Here is a 20,850-nt window from a genome sequence, read left to right on the forward strand (position 1 = left end):
ATATATAAACCGTGATCTCTAGCTTCCGCTAACTGTCATATTTGCGTACATGAGAGAGTGGGGTTCAACTGAAACTTTTGACAGGCATGTCATGTATTTAAATTAGGGTTGTCAATCGATTAAAATTTGTAATCTAATTAATTACAGGGTGCCGCGATTAATTAATATAATTAATCGCAAACTAAATTTGGCTGTGAAAATACCCCCAAAAGATAATTTAAACCTATTATTGTGTTAAATGTTTAGGCTACAGTGGCCTAACATAAAGTACGGAACATAAAAGAAGATAATTCCTGAATTAATCAGAAAAATCTCAGCATTTTTTGTTCATGCAATGAAAGTCACCATAGTGAAAACAGCTTAGTTGCCAACAGTATTCAAAATACCTTCTTAGGTTTGAAACAACATGAGGGTGAGTAACAGAATTTATTTATTTATTTTTAAGAAATGAAATGATACTCTAAAGAAGAACCTAAAACTACCAGCAGATGGCGTAGCATAGTTTGTCAGTACAGTCAGTAACGTAGCAGATTGAAAAATTAGTATGTATCTGCAGTCCAATATACGGCATTGTGGTGGTGGTGTGAGTCAGTTGAATGGTGATTTAACGCTAAGTTGTCAACAAGTTGTTGAGATGCAATGTCATACTCATACTCATATCAATACTAGTTTTGACTCTCTTTCTCTCTCTCTCTCTCTCTGTAGTGTTTGAGTATACGAATGTCTTGGATTTGTCATTGTTTCAACATAGACTAAACATTCCCATAAACACCCCAGTGCTCAAAATATATGGTTTTCAAATCTGCGTAATTTAACATTAAGCATTTACATAAGCAGCACATGCAGAGTGGCTGCTTAGTGTTAATGCAACCGCATACATGCAAAATGGTAATGTGGCATTAGAGCTTGACACAAAGACATGTTTCTGAAAGGTCTTTAAGGCTTTAAAGGCCTCATGAAAAATCTTTCATTTCTAGCTTTTAATTGAGGCCATATGTATCCCAGACGGTTGGCAAAATAAACTTTTAACAGATATACATATTTAAAAAGTGCAATATTTCTCTTGGACCAAAACTATTGATGACACATTCTCCCTCTCAAGGTTGTATACAAATGATGGCACTATAGTTCCAAGACCTTCACTAGAAACTATACTGAGCTGTGGCATTAAAGTTTTCTAAGTAAATAAATTCAAAACATTAAGGCCTTATGTCCTGCCACAGAAAGTCACGTTTGTTAAACCATGGAGTGGTTTCTTTCCTGATCCAAACAAATCATTCCCAATTTGCATATCATTTATGGAAGCTTAATAACCAAATAATGTACCCTATCTTCATTTCAGACAGGGCTTGAAGGACACTGCATTCATATGGAGTTGAACAATCAGATTTTATACTAATAGTAAAATGTGACCCTGGACCACAAAACCAGTCTTAAGTAGCACAGGTATATTTGTAGCAATAGCCAACAATACATTGTATGGGTCAAAATATAATTTTTTCTTTTATGCCAAAAATCATTAGGACATTAAGTAAAGATCACGTTCTATGAAGATATTTTGTAAATATCCTACCATAAATATATCAAAACTTAATTTTGGATTAGTAATATGAGTTGCTAAGGGCTTAATTCGGACAACTTTAAAGGCGATTTTATTTAGATTTATTTTCAACCTCAGATTCCAGATTTTCAAATAGTTGTAACTTGGCCAAATATTCTCCTATCATAACTAACCATACATCAATGGAAAGCTTGTTTATTCAGCTTTCAGAGGATGGATTAATCTCAGTTTTAAAGAATTGACCCTTATGACTGGTTTTGTCATATGCTGACAAGAGTCATGAACCTAAAAAAATGAATGTCATACCTATTGTATCTTAAAAATACAACATAGAATTTCATCATCTTCCTTTCAAGTATGATATTTTTAGCATGTTTTTCTGTTTGCCAGATTATTATTTTATCAACAACTAGCTTGTTAGCCGATGTTATCAAAGTGTGAAAAAACAGTTATGAATATGACCAATTCAGCCAAAAGGTAAGAGAGGCAGTGTTATGTTTTGAATATAGTTAAGAGTTAGTTAAACATCATTGTTAGGCTTGGCATGCAAACCACTTCAGCTATGACTATATTCACAATACAGCACATCCTTGAGGGCCTAATAGCTATTATAATATACAATATTAGACAGAAAATACTAGTGATTTTTTTCACACTAAAATCACTATTGTTTTGTGTCTTGTGGTTATACTATTGAAATAGTATTTATTTATTTTTACATTTACAGATTTTCCCCATTTTTTCCATTGTAAGTGCCTCAGTACAACTCAGATTTTAGATTATTTATTTATTTGTTTGTTTATTCATTCATTTATAATTTTAAAGAAATGTGTTTGAATGTGTTTTTCTTTTTTTTTTCGTACTGTGACGTATACATCGTAGTGAAATGGGTAATTGAGAAAGAAAAAGACGTAGGGCGGGGACTCTGTTCTATGTATCGACTGTTGATTGGATGGAGGCAGATCTGAATCTAACTTGCATAAAAGACTATAAGAAAGGGGCGGGGTTTAAGCGGATGATATGATTGGAGAAATCCTGCATACATCACCAGAGAGAAGTCTGTCATTTTCACTGGAAGATTGAGATATGACTTCTTGATTAAAAATCACAAGGTCAAAACATTATTTAAAAGAAGGAAAGACATAAAATAGAAGGTATAAATTTTCATTTTATGCTGAATTAAATTTTTATGGTACACTGTATTAAACAATTTTTGATAAAAAAAATTAATTAATAAATAAATATAAATAAATAAAGATTATTGGAGTATGGTTTACAAGAAAATTCTATTTCACTCTTTCTACCTCAAAATTTCACTTTTAATTCAACGTGATATTTGCCATTCTTTTGTAATTATTGGTGAAATTAACTAGCAATTTCGGAGTGAAAATTGTTATTTTACCAATCAGCATTCGGTATTACAACTATCCATTTTATAATTGACTGTATATCCTTCTTAAAATTTAGAAAATGTATTTTTACAAAATTAACATTCATTCATTCATTCATTTATTTGAGAAGGTATTGCTTGATGCCTTAACTCAAACATTTAGTGAAAGCAGGGAATTAATTCTTTTCTATTCTCTGTCTGCATCAAACCACACAAACCTCACTTGAACATCACTCCGTTTACCCTGTCAACCTAATTTTTCCAAAAAGAGTGCATTGTTGAGTGCTTGGTCGGAGACGTGCTGGGGGCGATATCTGTCTCCCACTGTCAGGAATAGAGCCACGGCGAGTGGGTGGCTGTCGGACCGCGGCTGTATGCAGAGGTTCCACGTGCCCACGTCTCAGAGCGCTCAGAGTCACGCAGGGCTAATGCATTATCCGTGTGAAGGGGCTCACGCTATGCTGAACAGATAAAGCCCCCACACTGACTCATCTGAACAAAAAAAAAAAAAACTGCATTATTAGACAAAAAGAGCGAGAGGAAGCGGGGGTAATGGGGAGGACGCTTTAGTGGCTTTGTCATGAATATTCTAATTGGCAGTGTTATCTCTGATGATTATTAAGACTGGCCCCGGGGCCCTGTCCAGATCTAATGTAGCAGAAAGGGAACAGCCGCAGGAGACTGTTTAGTGCTGTGTGTGTGTATGTATGTGTGTTTAACTGTTATTCTTCAATACATCTATTGTCTGTTGTCCATTTACAGCCCACAGCATATGTGAATCCATGTTTCTGTATTTGTCTCTGGTGTAGTAGGGATTTAATGTGTTTGTGAGTCTTATGAATGTAACAAATCCTTTTTTGATACTGCCAAGAATGGGTTGTTTACTGGTGGTTCAATAGCTCTAATCCGATCAGAAACTGATGGAAGATTCATTTAAAAACATTTTTCATAGTTCATAGTTAAATTTAGCAGCACAACATAATCTGCTGTAATCTAAACATTTCAGATTCTATTTGATTTACAGATTTTAATTGAATTTGTGTTTCGTCACAGCAGAAATCCAATTTTCTAATATCTTGTTTCCCAGGAAAAATATTTACATGTACAGAAGTTTGTGCTTAGAACAAATGGCACTAGATTTGCATTTTCTGAAGGAAAAGAATAGTGTTTTAGGTAAGTTTAGGTTTTAGACTATTTAGATGTTGCAGACTATAGATATTTACATAGATGCAAAATAGAAAAGACCAGTCGCAATTCAGTATGCAAACTGATATAAGAAAGACCAATCAGATTTCAAATGTAAGTATTATGATGATAGCATTGATGTTGCTGAGATTTCTTTTAAAGTAAGCAAGTACAATACTTTCAAAATTCAGTCTTGAATTAGTTAAAATAGCATTTACAACTAATATCATTCATTTTATAATGAGAATAAGAAGAGTAAAAACAAAAATGTTTAAAAATGTAAAAACTCAAATTTCAAATCTATCATATTCACATCAAGCCAAATCCAGTTATTTCAATAGGAAACTAAGGTGCAGGATTTCCTCAAATAGATTTCCCAAGGTGTGAGTTCTGTGTGAACTGTGCAATGTTTTTTCACGCAAATTTGACCTCACCATAAAAGCTTGCACTGTGAAAAGTGGTAACCTGCAATTGTTACTAAATTTTACTTCTACTTGATTTAACCCATATTATATAGTTTTGGTGGTGCAAATTAATATGTTTAGGTTTTAAATGATTAATCAGTGATAGTAAAAATATTTTTGACTTGAATAAATCCAGTTAATTTAGTGTTACTTCTTTTAGTTTACCATATTTAACACCTAACCACTCTCTTTGTATAGCCTTGCAAGCACCATTATTTCCTTCAGTCAAGTGAGCTGCTCTGAAAATGAATATTGATATCTTACATAATTTAGCTTCTTATGTAAATTGTACTTGTTTAAAGGAACCCCAAAAATCTGAAAATCCTTCCTTTACTCTCCATCATATTGTTCTGCTTTTACAGTGACAGTGAAGGGTGACCCACAGCCCTTAAATCAGATTTAAAAGTGAAGATTTTATGTAAATAATGACTTCTGACACTCAGTCAGAAGGCTCATGGGTCAGTGCTGGGTTACTATGATCACTGCATCCAAGACAACACGTTCTTTTTTCTTTGTGACCTTGTTTGATTTCTATTCAAATTGTGTTTCCATTGCCACTCAGCTAAACACCAGTACAGACAATCCAAAGACATTCCTTGAATCCTGAAGCCATCCATTGAATCTGTACGGATAACTACCTTACATGATGTTTTGTTGGTTTCTTCTTCTGATCAGGGGTATCAGCCCAGCTTACCAACACCCGGCTAAGGAGGAACACTTCGGTCGGAACGCCCTTCTGGATGGCCCCTGAGGTAGGACTGTTGGCAAGTAGTTTGCAAAGCATGGAGGTGACTTTGTGGGCTGCAAATGTTTTTGTTTACTTAGTTTTTCCATAAGATTTCCATTTGAGACAGGCGAGGAGGACTACAGCTCTGAAGTTGTTTTGAGAGTCGTAGTCAAAATTTTCATATGACTCAAGGGTATTGAGGCATACGTGCCTCAATTTGTCCTAGGTGTCAATACAATCAAAACACAAACAGAGATTTATTATTAGTGCACTTTTAGACTTCTACACATCTGTGGGGAACATTCTAGGTTCATTACTGTACTAATCGCATGGATTAAATACTAAAGACGCTGGACAGTTTATCTGTGTTTCTAATTCTGAGGTAAGACCACCTGTATTCCATTCTGCGGTTTATCCACATAAAGTTTACGGTACAATATTATAGGTTAATGTAGAGATCTAAACTGATCTAAACTAAACTTTTTTTTTAGCAGCTCTTTTGCTTAGATTTATTATAGCAGATTTATATTTCTCTCATCCCTGCTTAGTCTCTCTCTCTCTCTCTCTCTCTCTCTCTTAAATTATATCTTCTATATTTTAAATAAATATAAAATCAACATACTTTTACTGTGTGTAATATTATTCTGTGTTTTCTGTTTTATTAAACTATTATTATTCTGCACTATAAGGTCCCAGTTTCAGTTGCTTGTGTAGTATTACAACTACAGATGCTCCAATTGCAATTTTCTTGGTCAATTCCGATTTCTGATTTTTTTTATATATATATTTTTTTTTTTTGCAGATTCTGTTTTTCATTCTAAGAACTAAAACTGACAGCATATACAAAACAAAAATCTGCTTTTTTCAATCAATAATAATAAAAAAAAAATGCATAACAAAATAAATTGTTAAACATTACAATTTCCCCAATCTGGACTAAGTTGCAATACAGTATCTTCTCTCACTTAAACAACTCTCAAAATAAAATACTCTGTGACTGGAAAGAGGTAGAAATGAGTTGTTGTATATGTTGTATATAACAAAACAGATGCCATTTCCCACTGTTTATAAATTTCCCCTAACCTTATTAAATGTATGTGTCATCTTTCACATCAAATTCTTTTCAGTTAGTTAGAATAATAAGACACTGTAGAGTTGTTACCCTTCAACGAATCAGTATCAACGAACTCCATCTTTGTACTGCAGAAGAAACATGAAAGCATTAGATGTATTTACACAGACTGTTTGATGAATCTGTGGTGCCGTAAATAATGTGACAAGATTAATGTTTTTATTTATTTATTTATTTTTAATTTTTTGCATACAAAGAAGAAATGCTGGGCCTGTCCTCCAACAAAAAACGACCCTATAGGTCGTTTGTGCAAGCCCTTATTACGACCTATATTTACGTTTTAAAGTTAAGCGCCCTCTAGCGCGCGTAAAAATAATGACAGTCTCGTGTTGCGTCTGTCGTCATGAAATGACGTATGACTGTCATTACCAATCAAAATGCGTGTTTATTTAAATGCAATATGTGGACTTTTTACACCGATCTCACAGTATTCGCACATATTTTACTAGGTGGCTAATTAAATGCGAATGACCACACCTAACCCTACCCTAAACCTACCCCTTACAGGAATCATGCAAAATCATGATTTTTAGTGCACATTTTATGAGCGTGTGCGTTCTCTGGGATCGAACCCATGATCGCGTAATTACATATCGTCGTATAACGCAATGCTCTACCAATCAAGCTACACGAAAGCCGAACCATGACCCAGATAAAAGAATACAAAACATTAATATGAAAATGTCCTGTTGCCGATAGGGGCGCAATTGTAGCATTCGCTCTGATGGGTCGTATTTCAGGGCGTATTGGTTGGAGGACAGGTTGGAAAAATGCAATGATACATTAAATATGAAACCAAACCACCAGTAGGTGGCGGCAAATGATTGTTTCAATGAGTGAGTCATTTAGTCATTCATTCAACTGATTCATTCAAATGTCTGATTAATGCCTTATACTTGCAGTCTTTGCACTTGACAACTTATATGATGCATTTGGCCCAAGTGTTCAAGTGAGCATGAAGACCACAAGTGTGTGTCGAACTTTTCATTACCAGATGGGACACACTTATAGTGTTGTAAAAATGCAAGTGTTTACATAGCTTTATTTTAATTTTAAATACTTAGCATTTTAAAATCAACTGCTAAATGTCTGCTCAGTATTCGCTATAACATGACAAAATTTTAATTTGTGGTGCTTCTAATTAAGCAGTTACAAATGTTGTACAAAATAAATATCACCACTACTCATCTTTGCACCAGTAAAATGTAAAACACTGTTTTTCTACCAAATTATATGTAATATCTAATTATTATATTAATATTTAACTTACATTGGAAAGTTTTCCGTGACCTCTCGCGAGATCTCTGTAAAAAGTCTCACGATTTATTTCCAGAATATGATGCATGATGGGATACACTAAGCCTCGAATAGTGCTCCGGAGCAGTATTCTTGATGGTGTGGATTTAGTGTGCGTTAAGGGCACTGTGCTTTGCCATTTTTAAGAACTGGGACAGTCTTGCGCACTTACTTCCTGTCGCGTACACACACTCTCAAGTGGCCAAGATCGCAAGTGTGGGTATTTGGACAAGGCAAACATCAGAAATGAGGCAAGTGACTGAATGGGTTAATGAACCATTGACTCATTCGATTCATTCAAAAATGGGGATGGCTTTGGAATTATTTTCATTTGCGAAATTAAGCAAAAACAGTCAATATCATGTCTAAAATTTAAGTCACTTAATTTTAACTTCTTGTTTATTGAACTACTTTTGTATAAAATCAGTGTCACATTGCAATTATGCTGATCAAAAAACATTAAAACGGACCGACTCAGAATCAGCAAAACATGAGACTGACCAGCCAATCACACAGAGAATCAGCTGAAAAATAAAAATTAAAAAGTAACAAAAATTTGCCGTTCGATGAATGTAATTTTTTTTTTCATGTTTTTTATTTATTGTCAGTCAGATTATAATCAGTAAACATAACAACTTTGTTCAACAGATATTTCTGTGCTCTGGTGACACTGTTCAGCAGTCAGTGTTCGTTATAAACATTTGCAGTTCAGTAATGACTGTGTATTTACTGTGTATTTGACCAGGTCATCGCGTGTGAGCAGCAGCTGGACTCCACGTATGACGAGCGCTGTGACGTGTGGTCTCTGGGTATCACGGCCATAGAGCTGGGTGATGGAGACCCACCCCTTGCTGATCTTCATCCAATGAGAGCTCTCTTCAAAATTCCAAGGTGATGCCCTCATTTTTGTTTGACACTTGTTGTACGCAAACACAGATTTGCATGACTACTCTACAAAATATTCAAAAAGACCTCACAGTCCACTAGGTCAGGTTTGTGTCAGTATATGGAATAATTTGTGATTTTAGCATGCTGATGGATGGCACTGCTGCTTACTTGGGCCTTGGAGCTGTCAGAAGCCAGGCTGGTTTCATTCTTAGGTCTTTTTTAGTGCAGCTTAAATGTACTTCAGTTTCTTGAAATGCATGTATATTTGTGGAGACAAGAAAGAGACCAAGCGATTTTTCTCTCCATCCACCTGTCTGAAGGTGAAATTTGATTGTTTACTGTTTTCAGGCTCAGAACAGAAACAGTTATCACTAGTGTCATCTTGATGGTGCAGCACTTTTGTGTTCTAATATACCTCACATGCACACACACACAGAGAGATAGCATCCGTCCATTGAGCGCTGTGCTGTCAGAGCAGTGGTGTTCTGACTGCAGTCAATGGTGGGGGTGGTGGGTATAATCACAGAGCGGTGTGGTAATGTTTCTGACTGCTCATGTACACACTGCAGGCTGTCTTTGTTGGGTCTCTCTTGTGTTCTCTTTCCTTCTTATTAGAAAAAACACACCTTACACCCCCCGCACCCGTCCAGGCTGAGAATGAGTAATGCAATGTGACAAAACTGGAACGTAGCTATTAGAATCTCAAATCTGAATGTTCTCAAAATATTTCACTCAAGATTTATTTTTATATTTAGATCTACATTATTATTAAAAAGCATGGGGTCAGTAAGATTTTTAATGTTTTTAAAAGTCTCACCAAAGCTGCATTTATTTGATCAAAAATATATTTAAAGGGGTCATATGATGCTTTTTTAAAGATCATTATTTTGTGTGTTTGGTGTAACATAATATGTTGACATGCTTTAATGTTCAAAAAACACATTATTTTTCAAAAACTGTACATTATTGTAGTTCCTCTATGACCCGCCTCTCTCAAACGCATTGTTTTCTACAAAGCCCCTCCTTCCGACAAGCGCAGTCTGCTCTGATTGGCCAGCTGACACAGTGCATTGTGATTGGCCGAACACCACAAGCACGTGTCGGCGTCACAAACGCCCCTTACCATAATCGCGAGCTTCAGCTTTCAAATTAAATATAAAGATAGTTAATAATGTCCTTAGTTTTACCATCAGTTCAAGCCCGAGAGGGGAACAGAGTCGCGTGACAGACACAGCAATGAAGCTCGTATGTATTTGCACACAAGCCACGCTTAAGACAGCTGACTCCACTGTGATGTGACCCTGTCTCTCTCTCTCACACACACACACACACACACACAAAAAAAGTGTTACTCTACACTGCGCATAACTCCGCATTTGAACAGTCAATAGCAAATACTACACAAAATTACAGTCGCTGATTCAGAAGAACCAGATTGTCGTAGCAAAGTCGGAATTGACCTTTTTTTTTTTTTTTTAGAAATAGCCTTTGTGCACAGCCAGCCTCGTACTCTCCTAGGTTCACAAAATTGTCAGATACATAACACACTAAAGAAATATGACCCCTTTAAAATAGTCATATTGTAAAATATTATTACAATTTAAAATAACAATTTTTACTTTAATATATATTTTAAATATATTTTAACATTTGATTCTTTGATAAACAGAAACAAAAAAAGTATTTTTATTGTCTCTTTTGATCATTTTAATGCATTCTTGCTGAATAAAAGCATTTCAGGGTCAAATCTAACCCTGAACTTTTGAGTGTTATTCTATATTTAAGAATATTTTAGGTTACATATTAATATTAAAATGTATATAAAACATATTTATTTATTTATTTATTTAAAAACAACTATAAATGTATAAAATTAAATATTTGAGGCAATTTTTTTATTGCAAAATCTGAGTCTTTTTGTAGATAAATCACTCTCACTATTAGCCAGATTTGAACTTGTGTCTCTTGTGCTGAATGATTATGCCTTGGGTAGAATCAGAGGAGATCTGGTATGACTCTGACGCTGTAGGGTTTGAGAGCTGGTATGTGCTCAGTGAACGGTACTAGGCCAGTGGCACATGCTGATGGCATATTTGGTGTTACATTTGTGTGACCCAGATTAGGCCAGACTAAGCATCGAGCCCTGGGCACAACGTGTCTGCGTTCAGCCCCCCTGCCACCAACAGACAGGAATACACATATTTAGTCAGCGGACAAGAGCTGAGAGCCAAAATAAACCAGAAATTAACACATCCAATGAGAGAGATGATACATAATCTGAATATGCTACTGACATGTAAATGGATGAAAATAGACCAAAAATGTTATTTTTAACATATAACAACACAAAAGGCAGGAAAATTCTTTCATTAAAATATAAATACTTTGTACTGTGGAAACCTGTTTCTGCCACAACAGAAAGAAAGAAAGAATACAAATACATAATTGTGACTTTTTATCTCACATTCCAGACCTTTTTCTTGCAATTCTGAGAGATATAAACTTGCAAGAAAAAGAGATTAAAAAAAAAAAGTCACAATTACCTTTTTTTTAAATTATTTATTCCATAGTGGAAACAAATAAAAACAGAATTACAATATGTAAACTCAGAATTTTGAGGAAAAAAGTCAGAATTGTGAGATATAAACTTAGAATTGTGAGATGTAAACTCAGATTTATGAGAAAAAAGTCAGCCGCAATTATGTTTATATCTTGCGATTCAAATTTTTGTGAGATTTAAAAATTAATTCATTTATTAATTAATTCAATTTAATTCGGTGCAATCAAAATTATGTAAAAAATGATAAAATTACAAGAGATTTGTATTTCAAATAAATGCGGTTCTATATACATCACAGAATCATGAAAATATGCATCATGGTTTCCACACAAACATTAAAATAAATGTTTTCTATTAGAATATATTTTAAAATGTAATTTATTCCTGTGATGCAAAGCAAAATTTCCAGCATCATTACTCCAGTCTTCAATGTCACATGATCCTTCAGAAATCATTCTAATATGTGGATTTTCTGCTCAAGAAAAAATATTATCAGTGTTGAAAACAGTGAGCATAAGAGACTTCCTTCAAAAACATTAAAAAATCTTACCATCTGACTCAAATCAAATCTTACTTATTCTCACTCGCACTAAGCGTTCAGCCCACATCACCCCTATTCTAGCGGATCTGCATTGGCTACCAGTGGCCTATCGTATCAAGTTTAAAATTATCCTGCTTACTTTTAAAGCTTTGAATGGTCTGGCTCCTTACTATCTTTGCAATCTGCTCCTCCTCTATTCTCCACCTCGTTCATTGCGGTCCTCTGATTCTCGCCTTCTCGCCATCCCTCGATATCGCCTCTCTTCCATGGGGGGCAGATCATTCAGTGTTGTTGCCCCTAAATTATGGAACTCTCTACCCAGATCAATCTGTCTTGCCAATAGCCTGTCTGAATTCAAATCGCTGCTCAAAACTCACTTGTTTTCAGAATGTTATCTTTCTTAGTTTTATTCTGTCTTATGTTGTATATTACTCTTTGGATTTCTGATGTTCTTTTCTTTCTGTTTACTGTTTGATGTTTTCCTCCCATTTCTGATGTTTATTGTAAAGTGTCCTTGAGCTCTGGAAAGGCACTATATAAATAAAACTTATTATTATTATTATTTACCAAACCCAGTCTTTTGTATAGTTGTGTACTTTGTTGATTATTTGGTGCTTTTATTAGTGACATAAATTACCAGAACAAAACATATCCCAGCCCACGTTATTGTTGTTGTCTTGTGGTTTTTGAATGCTGTGCTCTTAACAATGTGCTTTAAATTGCAGAAGGCTTGTTGTTTTCATCTGTAATCTTTTATTTTTTGCTGCTGCGTTTTCTGATAAGGATGGACTTTAGTAGTCCAAGCGTTTCTCTAGCCGTTTCCATGTAAGCGTCTGACACCCGCTGTTTGTGTGGGGTGCAGCGTGTGATAAGCAGAGATGTATGCCCCCCCATTAGGGTAATTAATCGCTGTCAGAGGCCCAGAGCACGCTCCTGACGCGCTAGCCGTTGGGCTGCAGTACACCTCCTCAACCCTGCTCTCCCTCTGCTAATAGCCCCCTTCACCGGGACACCAAATGATGGCTAATTAGCTCTATTGTTCCACTGCAGGGAACGCTTGTCAGGTCCTCTGTGACACCGTTAAGTGTCTATCTGCTTACTTATCTACATTTACAGGGAAAAGCTTTTTGGCAGCCTTCACGGACAAAGCTTTTTCACATGAGCACAAATTCACTGAAAATTTCACTTTCACTCATGCAACCTCAAACAAAAACAAAGGAGATCAGGGATAGCTGTCACTGTTTTTACCTCGTTGAATATTTCTTAGCCTTTTTTCTCTCTCTCTTCATGGCCATAAACTTTAATATCTTCAATACAAAACCATGTTAAATATTTCCACTGTTATTACCCGGGAAAAAAGATACAGTTCATTTAGCCTGCAGTGGGGCAGGTTGTCACTCCATTTGAGATAAACTGTAAAACTGGAAACTGGCTGTTTATTGGTATGGATTTAAGAAGAATGCATAATAATAATAATAATAATAACAAAATTAAATAGTACCTAAAGTAACAAACAGGCCATGTTTCATAACATAAACCTATTTAAAGTGTATTATGGGCTATAGCGGCTTTACAACTAAATTTAAAAAAGCACAAACTAAAATAATCAAACAGAAAAGTGCTAGTGTGCTAGTTGTCTAAAACCAACATTGATCACAAGAGAAAACCAAAATATTCAATTTGTATGATTCATACAGACCCAGTAGATTTATCAAATTAGGAGCATGTTTTCCATCAAAATAAAACGTCTATATTTTTTACTTTTGGAAAAAAAAGTAAATTAGGCAGCTATAAATAATTATATAAATATTGAATATATTACAGTTGTTTTAAATTATTTAAAAATAAATTATATTATTGCAATATTTCTTTGTTGATTAGTTCAGTGTTTATAATGTAATAAAAGCAGAATTTTAATAATAATAATAATAATAATAATGTATTATTTTATTATTAATTATTATTATTCCTGTTCACTGCAAAAAGTGATAAGTTGACTTAACTTAAAAAAAATTAGGAAACCCGTTGCCTTAAAATGATTACGTAAATAATAATAATAATAAAAAAAAAAGTTAAGCTAACTTGACAATTCACTTAACTTTTTTTTTTTTAATTATCATTTACTTAAAAATTTTAAGGCAACGGGTTTCCTCAATTTAAAAAAAACCAATTAAGTCAACATCACTTTTTGCAGTGATTGAGTTAAGTCAACTTATCACTTTTTACAGTGTTCATTATTATTTTGGCCTTTAAACCAAAAACCTTATAGACCAATGGGCCAAACAACTTATGGGCCAGAGAAAAATCTTTAAAATCTTTTTTTTTCTGTCTTTTTTTTTTTTTTTTTTTTGTTGCGGTAAATCTGTAGCATTACTTTTACAGTGCAGTAATTAGCTGCACTGTAAAAAGTGATAAGTTGACTTAACTTAAAAAATTTTGAGGAAACCCGTTGCCTTAAAATAATTAATTAAATAATAATAAAAAAATAAAAAAGTTAAGTGAACTTAACAATTCATTTCAAAACATTTTTTTTTTTATTATTATTATTACTTAATAACTTTAAGGCAACGGGTTTCCTAAATTTTTTTAAGTTAAGTCAATTTATCACTTTTTACAGTGTGGTGAAGTGGATTTACTGATTGCAGAGTTAACAAAAGTTATTGTGAGCATTGTAATGTTCAAGATGGCTATCATAACAAATGTCAGTAGACACGGGCGATTTTATAACGAGTGGTTCATTCTTAAATTCATACAACCTTACCTTCACATTGTGGAAATACAAACGGAAGACAGAAGACAATGAGCGCAATGCTAAAAACCGGTGGAGCTAAATAATACTGAATTACAGTTCTTCCATAAGTGACAACTTGCCACAGTCTCTTTTATAGCATATGCAGGTATGCATTTTGGTATATACGTAGGCATTTTTCTGTCTGCATACTCTATATGGTCTGCTTGAAATGATTCATCTAAACAACAGACAATTTTAGGCAGTAATCTAATAATCTTATCAAGTGAGGAGTGCCTTTGAAATGAATGCATGGGATCAATTTGCTGAGCAGTTGTCTCCTCATTGCTCTCTCACACTTATCTTTGTCTGTTTATCTGTTTTTCTCTGAACAGAAATCCTCCACCCACCCTACACCAGCCAGAGCTCTGGTCAAACGATTTTAACGATTTTGTATGCAAGTGAGTAACGCAGGTTAAATGTAATTGTATTTATATGTACAACATTGGCAAATATAAAGTTTGCTGGTTGTTAAAGTTTTGTTAGTTTTCTTTTTGACACTGCTTTTGTAGGTTAATTACTCTCATAAAGAGCCATACCTCAGTGTCTCATAATGCCTCATCATACTCTAATTATCCTCCTGCTGTTTTACCAGAACATTGTTTGTAACTGAATTCATCTCAACAACCTTTAGCTTGTTTGTGTTTTTCCTGAATCTGGTCCTTATCAGTTGCCATTTGATGTGATATCTTGAACATTCTCCCATTTTTTGATTGTGTCCCCTTCAGGTGTCTGATAAAGGATTTTGAGCTCAGGCCAAATGTGTTTGACCTTCTTCAGCATGTCTTCATCAAACAGATTGTGGGCCGAGAGAAGACGCTGCAGAAGCAGCTGATGGAGCTAATTGACCTCAACCAGCAAATTGGCATTATCGAGAAAACAAGGTAGTTAAACACAAATATCAGCTCTGGTGCTGTCTGTGAGTCATACAATGTGTTTGAGTTTTACACAAGTTTTAATTTGAACTTTCTAACTTTTACAATTTAAAGGATACTTTTTCACTAAAATGTTTCACCCTTACAGAAATGAATAGTACTTTTAACAGATTTGTTTAAAACTATTTACTCACATGACATGAAGCCTCCAGCCATATTAAAGAAAGTACACTTTCATTACTATGTTTCTTAAAAGTTTTACTTTAAAGTTCATTTGAACTCATTGTTTTAATAATATTTTCATGCTGTAACTGGGTACAATTAACTAGCTGATTATAATTTTAACTGTAGTGCATTATTCAACATTACATTTAAAGTTTAAAGGTGCCATAGAATGCTTTGATACAATATTTTAAATTGTTCTCTGATATCTACATAGAAGGTATGTTGCTTAGTTAAGGGCAAAAATTCTCCAGAGCTCTTTTACATGTGCATTTACAACCCTAGGATTTCTCCCTAGAATGAAATGGTCTGTTATTGGCTTATTTGGAAGGGTCATGAATAATAATGTTGAGCTCTGCTCTGATTGGCTGTTTCACAGTGCGGCTCATTTCAGTAGCTCACACAGCAGGAAGGAAATGCAGGGAGGAAAATATATATTTCAGTACTTTCTCTCGCAGTTATATCGTGGGGTAATTATACTGTGTATAAAATGCGGGCATCAGGGAGCCGCTATAATATGCGGGGCACTGAAACTGCTTTCAAATGCACAATCGCTTTTTACTTTCACTTTCGCTTTCGAGATTCTATTTTATTAGAAAACGTTATTTGCTTTCCGTGCCTTTCTGAATACAGACACCAACCCATCACTGCACTTCACATCCCCTGCACAGCCTGGAACATAACATTCATTTCCATGATCTGTCATTTTCGCTGTTGTCCTCGCTTGTTTCTTCACAATACCTGCAGAACTTCTGATGCTTCAGCTGGCGGTGTGGTGGCTTCTGCCGCTGCTGTGAGGAATCATTCTCAAAGTCTTGGAGTTTTGATGCCAGAAGATAAGACTTCATTATATTTGATAATGAAGTCTGAGAGACCCTGCAGAGAATCTCCCGAATCTGGGTTTGCATCCTCTTATATACAGTTTTTTTCTCCTAAGGTGTGTTCAATGCTTTTACTATATCATTATTGTTTACCTCTTTTGGATGTGCCTCTCCATATGTTTCCTGGAGCAGACAATAGGCCCCAATTTAAGTAAAAGGAAGAGACCCTCTCATGTCAAAACAGGATGTGCCGCTTTACCTTAAACCATACGTCGGCACATTCCATTCTTCTGCAGGCCTCTACACACGCAGGCAGATACAATTTTATAATAGTAGAATACCTTGATACATAAACGGCTATATTCACATTAGTTATACTTGATTAATTTATATTTTGATTAATAAAACTCTTCGTCAGCGGCTGGCCTAGAACATAGGCGGGTATATGCAAATGTTGAGGGTGTAACTATTAGTGATCCCGACTGTTGCGTCACAGTCGGTGTTACGTTCTGATTCGCCTATTTTTCAGTGGTCTTTTTTATTCCCGAGATTTACATAAGAAGGAGGAAACAATGGTGTCTGAGTCATTTCCATGTACAGAACTCTTATTATTCAACTATGCCAAGGTAAATACAGTTTTCCATTCTATGGCACCTTTAATATTATTTTAATTGTATTAAATCACAACTTCATTATTACAAATGTGTAATTAAAAAATATAATTTAAATACATGACATACGAGTTTTGATAGAAATGAAGTTACAGTAATTTCATATTACCATAAATGCTTGTCAGTACATTCAGCAGTACATTTTAACCGTACTTCAAAGACAATAGACAATAGATTTAAGTACTTATGGTACGTCCTACTGTCACAAATCACTCTAAAGTTCAGCTAATTGCTTTAAATATATAAATTTAAACTGTAAGACATTTTTATTTTAATTTCAGTTAACATTAATCTGAACACATTACATTCAGTTCATAATTAAGTATATTATTTTAATGTATATTATTTCCGTAATGAATGCTATTTTTATTTTTATTTGTTTTATTTTTTTTACTATTCTTTTTCACAAGTAATGACTGGCCAAACTCTACCAGAGTTTGTATAAAGAGAAGCAATCCATTCATAAAAAAAAAAAAAAAAAAAACCTGATGCATTCTTATGTAGAATATGATGGCAGAATATTTGAAAGTCCCATCTTCCGTTTAAAATATATTGTTTATTTTCTCTAAAACATGCTTGAGTCTTAGCTGGACCGACCTGTAAAATATATAGCAAAGTTTATGATACCCCTGTTGTCGGATTTTATTGAAACTATTATTGACTTGACATGCTGTGTCCATCTAGAGCATGTTTAAACAGACAACAATTTATAAATAACTCAAAATGCAAGAATGAGTCCTCTGTAATCAGCCTTGAAAGCCAGAGATACATCAGAATTACTTATATTTTTTACATTTACATAAAAGCTGACTGCAGTGCTAGCCATTATAGCGGCACCATCACAAACCCTGCTATGCTTCTAAGACATTAACTTGATTTTTATCATTTAAGCCATCTTGGAATATCTGAAAGGAGAGACAGTGATTCCAGGTATGAGATATTGACTGTCAGTCACATGGGTTAGATCGAATCTACTTTCTGTGGATGTAGCAGTAGCAGCTTCCTGTCTCTGATCATATTTTGTGACGACTTTCCTTGCGGCTTTCCCAAAAGTGTTGATTGTGTTCCCAATGGTGTGTTTTTGTGATTCGCAGAATGTGTTGTTGGTTAGCTCACTTTTGCAGCTTTAGTGTATAATACCAATATCATTGAGAGTATGCTCATATGTTGTGCTTTTCTTGGCTCTGTAATTAATCTTAAGAGTGCTTAAGATGTAGGGTTTATTCAAGAGTTACTCTTTTGAATGTGTAAATACATGGTTTTGACCAATGTGCAAAGCTGTCTTACTTTACCTAGCGTTTGTTTAATAACATCAAAAACATATTTAACAAGTTTAAAAATTCATAAAACAACTATTAAGTATAGTATATACGGTTGTATTATTTATGGGTAAAACTAGTTTAAACTATTTTCATAATACTTTTTAGTGTTAAAAAAAAAAGGTTAGTCAGCAGTCGGCTGATTTGCTGCTTAGGGAAAATTTAGGTATTGGGTAGGATTAGGGATGTAGAATAAGGTCATGTAGATATGTGTTTAATTACTACTAATAAATGGCTAATATTCCAGTAATATGCATGCTAATAAGCAACTATTTAAGAGACCCTAAAATAAAGTGTTACCTTATATATATATATATATATATATATATACACACATACAGTGAGGAAAATAAGTATTTGAACACCCTGCTATTTTGCAAGTTCTCCCACTTAGAAATCATGGAGGGTCTGAAATTGTCATCGTAGGTGCATGTCCACTGTGAGAGACATAATCTAAAAAAAATCCAGAAATCACAATGTATGATTTTTAACTATTTATTTGTATGATACAGCTGCAAATAAGTATTTGAACACCTGTCTATCAGCTAGAATTCTGACCCTCAAAGACCTGTTAGTCTGCCTTTAAAATGTCCACCTCCACTCCATTTATTATCCTAAATTAGATGCACCTGTTTGAGGTCGTTAGCTGCATAAAGACACCTGTCCACCCCATACAATCAGTAAGAATCCAACTACTAACATGGCCAAGACCAAGAGCTGTCCAAAGACACTAGAGACAAAATTGTACACCTCCACAAGGCCGGAAAGGGCTACGGGAAATTGCCAAGCAGCTTGGTGAAAAAGGTCCACTGTTGGAGCAATCATTAGAAAATGGAAGAAGCTAAACATGACTGTCAATCTCCCTCGGACTGGGGCTCCATGCAAGATCTCACCTCGTGGGGTCTCAATGATCCTAAGAAAGGTGAGAAATCAGCCCAGAACTACACGGGAGGAGCTGGTCAATGACCTGAAAAGAGCTGGGACCACCGTTTCCAAGGTTACTGTTGGTAATACACTAAGGCGTCATGGTTTGAAATCATGCATGACACGGAAGGTTCCCCTGCTTAAACCAGGCCTGACTTAAGTTTGCCAATGACCATTTGGATGATCCAGAGGAGTCATGGGAGAAAGTCATGTGGTCAGATGAGACCAAAATAGAACTTTTTGGTCATAATTCCACTAAACGTGTTTGGAGGAAGAAGAATGATGAGTACCATCCCAAGAACACCATCCCTACTGTGAAGCATGGGGTGGTAGCATCATGCTTTGGGGTGTTTTTCTGCACATGGGACAGGGCGACTGCACTGTATTAAGGAGAGGATGACCGGGGCCATGTATTGCGAGATTTTGGAGAACAACCTCCTTCCCTCAGTTAGAGCATTGAAGATGGGTCGAGGCTGGGTCTTCCAACATGACAATGACCCGAAGCACACAGCCAGGATAACCAAGGAGTGGCTCTGTAAGAAGCATATCAAGGTTCTGGCGTGGCCTAGCCAGTCTCAGACCTAAACCCAATAGAGAATCTTTGGAGGGAGCTCAAAGCCAGAAACCTGACTGATCTAGAGAAGATCTGTGTGGAGGTGGGCCAAAATCCCTCCTGCAGTGTGTGCAAACCTGGTGAAAAACTACAGGAAACGTTTGACCTCTGTAATTGCAAACAAAGTGTCAAAGTGTCACACTCTCACGGGGAGCACGGGAACCAGGAACGAGGAGACGAGGAATTAGCAACACGGGAGTTTTAATAACCAAAAGGGACACAGATCACAGGCAGGGTTGACACTCAGGATGACTTTCAAAGACCGACAAACACTAACTGAAAGGACTGGGGTTTTAAAGACAGGACAATCAAGGAACTAAAGGAGACACACCTGGAATCAAATTAACCAATCAAGGGGAGACAGAAACTAGGTCACAGGGCACACATGGGGAGCAAAACACACACAAGACAGTCCAGGACGTGACATTACTCCCCCCTCCCGGAAGGTGCGTCCTCGCACCGTGGAACAACAGAGGGGGGGGGAAACGGGTGGGAACCATGGCGGAGGCTCAGGAGGAGGACGGAGACCAGGGAGGCAACGAAGGAGGGAGGAGCCAGGGAAGAGACAGGAGGGACCCGGAGCAGGAGGAGCCTGGCCGGACCCAGGCCACAGCCATGATGATGGCCCACGGTGGAGCCGACGGAGGGAGGAGCCATGGAGGAGGAATGGCCTCCGACTCCAGGGGCCGACCAGCGGCGGAGCAGGTGGTGGAGGAGCCCGAGGCGGAGACGGAGAGCCGACGAGCCAGGGAATGCCGAGGATCCGGGGCCAAGGTGGAGCAGAGTGCTCTGGCGACCGAGGCGAAGGCGGAGCTCCGGAGATCCGCGGCGGAGCCGGAGCGACTGAGGACCAAGGTGGAGCTGGCGGGAGGA

At 36.0% G+C, this 20,850-nt stretch overlaps 1 protein-coding gene across 1 annotated transcript in view; it reads left to right on the forward strand.

Moving 5' to 3' along the window:
• Positions 1-20,850, forward strand: part of myo3a (myosin IIIA) — a 112,627-nt gene that overhangs the window by 55,472 nt on the left and 36,305 nt on the right. Inside the window, exons 7-10 of the mRNA XM_058766092.1 lie at positions 5,276-5,352; positions 8,501-8,646; positions 14,868-14,933; positions 15,261-15,416. Of these exons, the coding sequence (XP_058622075.1) occupies positions 5,276-5,352; positions 8,501-8,646; positions 14,868-14,933; positions 15,261-15,416 (445 nt within the window). The remainder of the gene's footprint in view (positions 1-5,275; positions 5,353-8,500; positions 8,647-14,867; positions 14,934-15,260; positions 15,417-20,850) is intronic.

The sequence above is a fragment of the Onychostoma macrolepis genome, chromosome 24 (genome assembly GCF_012432095.1).
Source record: "Onychostoma macrolepis isolate SWU-2019 chromosome 24, ASM1243209v1, whole genome shotgun sequence".
In the NCBI taxonomy this organism is placed as follows: Eukaryota; Metazoa; Chordata; class Actinopteri; order Cypriniformes; family Cyprinidae; genus Onychostoma; species Onychostoma macrolepis.